The 2,550-nt window shown below is 51.6% G+C and overlaps 2 protein-coding genes across 3 annotated transcripts in view; both read right to left on the reverse strand.

Annotated features, from left to right (window-relative positions):
• Positions 1–2,550, reverse strand: part of LOC113218021 (protein takeout-like) — a 244,964-nt gene that overhangs the window by 35,031 nt on the left and 207,383 nt on the right. The gene's annotated exons all lie outside the window — the stretch shown is intronic.
• Positions 1–2,550, reverse strand: part of LOC113217982 (solute carrier family 2, facilitated glucose transporter member 1) — a 30,906-nt gene that overhangs the window by 26,875 nt on the left and 1,481 nt on the right. Inside the window, exons 2-4 of one of the 2 annotated variants that reach the window (XM_052265908.1) lie at positions 1,847–1,866; positions 1,686–1,748; positions 1,563–1,589 (exon numbers count right to left, since the gene is read on the reverse strand). In XM_052265908.1, coding sequence (XP_052121868.1) covers positions 1,563–1,589; positions 1,686–1,748; positions 1,847–1,866 — 110 coding nt within the window. The remainder of the gene's footprint in view (positions 1–1,562; positions 1,590–1,685; positions 1,749–1,846; positions 1,867–2,550) is intronic. The other variant, XM_052265909.1, reaches the window with a different exon arrangement.

Raw genomic sequence — 2,550 nt, forward strand, 5'->3', positions numbered from 1 at the left:
ATGAGATTCGTAGTCCGGATAAGCCCACTCCGGGGCCAGGGTATTGTTCTCATGAGGCCCCCTGGGCCGGGGCCGCGGCTCCGCTGTGCTCCGCTGCTGCCAGCCCGTCCCCCGTCCGGCCTAAGGGCTTTACAGCGGGCTCCGGACCTCTCGGCCCAACAGGCCCCGGGGGGACCACGTCGGCGGCCCTTTTGGGCCCGCCAGAGGATAGCGAAACGCACACCACTACTTCTGCACCGGCTGGCTATCTCGAAGAATGATCTCCCGCAGCGCTCGCCGACTCCATGCCATGGACCGGTCCAATCCAAGAGTTGAATATTTCCTCTCTCACGGTCATATGCGAGAGCTGAAATAGTTTTTGTTAAATTCTGAAATGAAAACATTCTGTGCACGCAGGAGCGCGCTTTGTTATTTGAATACTTTCGCGCCAAGTTACGAGAGGGCGGGGCTCGGGGGCGCAGGGCGTGTCGTCTCGGCCCCGTCCGGCCCTTCTCGCCTTACGGAGACACCGGGTCGGGTCGGGGGGTGAAGGGGGAGGTGGGGGAGGTGAAGGCAGGATTATGCAACACCGGTGCGCTGCATGGCCGGCAGAGCCGAGCGGACACGGGACAGGTCAGCCGGCCGCAGCACCAGCAGCAGCAGCAGCAGCAGCAGCAGCAACGGCAGGGAACCACAGCAAGGGCGGGATGCAGTAGCACCCACACCCACACACACGCTGACCCCTTTAGGCGTTTGTGTGTGAGTGGACGCAGTGTATAGGTGCGCAGTGTAGGGGTGCGTTGTACGAGCAATACTCGTGTGTGTGTGTGTGTGTGCTGAGCTGAGCGCGATGTGCTCCACTGAGATAGACAGGGAAAGCAAGTGGTACACACCACCGAGTCTGTGGGCCAAGTCGCATGAGGTCGGGTGCACGAGATTGAGTGCAGCGCCGTCTCCTTGGCGACCGTGGGGGAGGGAGGGGGGAGGAAACTGAGCCCAGCATTCGTACACAGGACTTTGCCCTAGCCCAATCAATGCAAGAGGCAGCACAAGAACCACCAAAAGCGAAGAGGGAGAGAGAGAGAGAGGGTTCACGAAAAATAATTAAATGCGTTGTTTTTGTGACGATGACACGAAACCTACGGCCACGGTGCAATTAAGCCGTTTGTTCCATTGCGAGTTATCTAAACGGCCGCCGGCAAAGGGCGATTGAATTATTTTATCGAAACAGGATTCTGAGAATGACATTGGGATATGTGGGAGAATCAAACGGAGAGAGAGATAAAAAAAATCGGAGGAACGGAAAATAAGAGAGTGAAATAATTCTGACTAACATTCGGAAAATCATAAGCACATTATGGTAATGACGCGGGACGGCTGGGAACGGTCATCGGTGTTTACTTTTCCTGTGACTGCTTACGGAGCTCTGAATGGGCGTTCGTTACTTTTGTGCGCGTCGGGCAAAACGACCAAAGACCTGAGGGTCGGGGTCATGCAATGTTATGCAGTCTCAAAAACCATATAGCGTCATCGAGTAACAATAAGTCGTTTTAAGTAGAGATACTGGTGTCGGGAAAACTTACCGTCCCATCACTGCTCCCAGGTGTGCGCTGCTTGCGATTAAGGGCACAATAAAATTATTTCTCATCCTGGAGAAAAGTTGATATTGCAAGAAAGAAGACGTCGTTCATCTCCTGTCTCCTCACCTTGGACGCTGCCACGGGCTGGTCGCTGTGCTGGTCGCTGCCGCTGCTGCGTCTGTTCCCGTCCTGCTCGCCGGAGGTTGGAGGGACAGGGGTTAGTGACGCTTGCACACAACACACACAAACACACACATGCACGCAAACATCGTCATCATTATACTGACCTCTGCATCATCTGGCGATCCTGTCGATGTGAAGAGATATAGTTGTCCGAAACGCCGCGAGTGGAGAGAACAGAAAGGCAATCGGTGTTAGAAAACGAAAGGCCTGCATGCAAAAACGGGGAAATGATGTTAACAGGAAATACAAACAGGGAAGTCGATATGGCAAATTGGTTGCGAAAGTGGAGGGTATCCCAGTATCCCAGTGAGAAATGCAATATCGGGTCAACTGGGAATCGGACTTAAAACCCAGAAACAAGTTAAACAAATCCTAAAAACCCGCAACCTTTTAAAACAATAAATAATTGACATTTGAGTTGGATCGTTTAGGGTAAGAGGGACTTGGCGTACGCACGCGAGGGGAGCACATGCCGATCAAGCCAGAGTGTACAGCGTGTCGTAAATTTACGAGCGAAGTGACCCGGCTAATCGCGGATCTTGATTACAAAGTTTCATGAAGATGTTTCGTTCATTAATTAGAGTGGTAAGCTCGGTCGACTCACAATCAATATCAATTAATATCATTGGGAACTTTCGTGTCACCAGTACAGTCGCGTCACAATCGCCTATCCCTATCCAACTAGAAGATAAACTTGGCCAATACCGCACGACGTTTTTGAGTTTTTTTTACATTTTTTGTTTGCTTTTTTAAAAGTGCTGCACTTTAACGACAGTTTAGAAATTTGCTCGCTAACTAGAAAATTATA

The sequence above is a fragment of the Frankliniella occidentalis genome, unplaced genomic scaffold (assembly GCF_000697945.3).
Source record: "Frankliniella occidentalis isolate FOCC.00 unplaced genomic scaffold, Focc_3.1 Scaffold32, whole genome shotgun sequence".
NCBI lineage: Eukaryota > Metazoa > Arthropoda > Insecta > Thysanoptera > Thripidae > Frankliniella > Frankliniella occidentalis.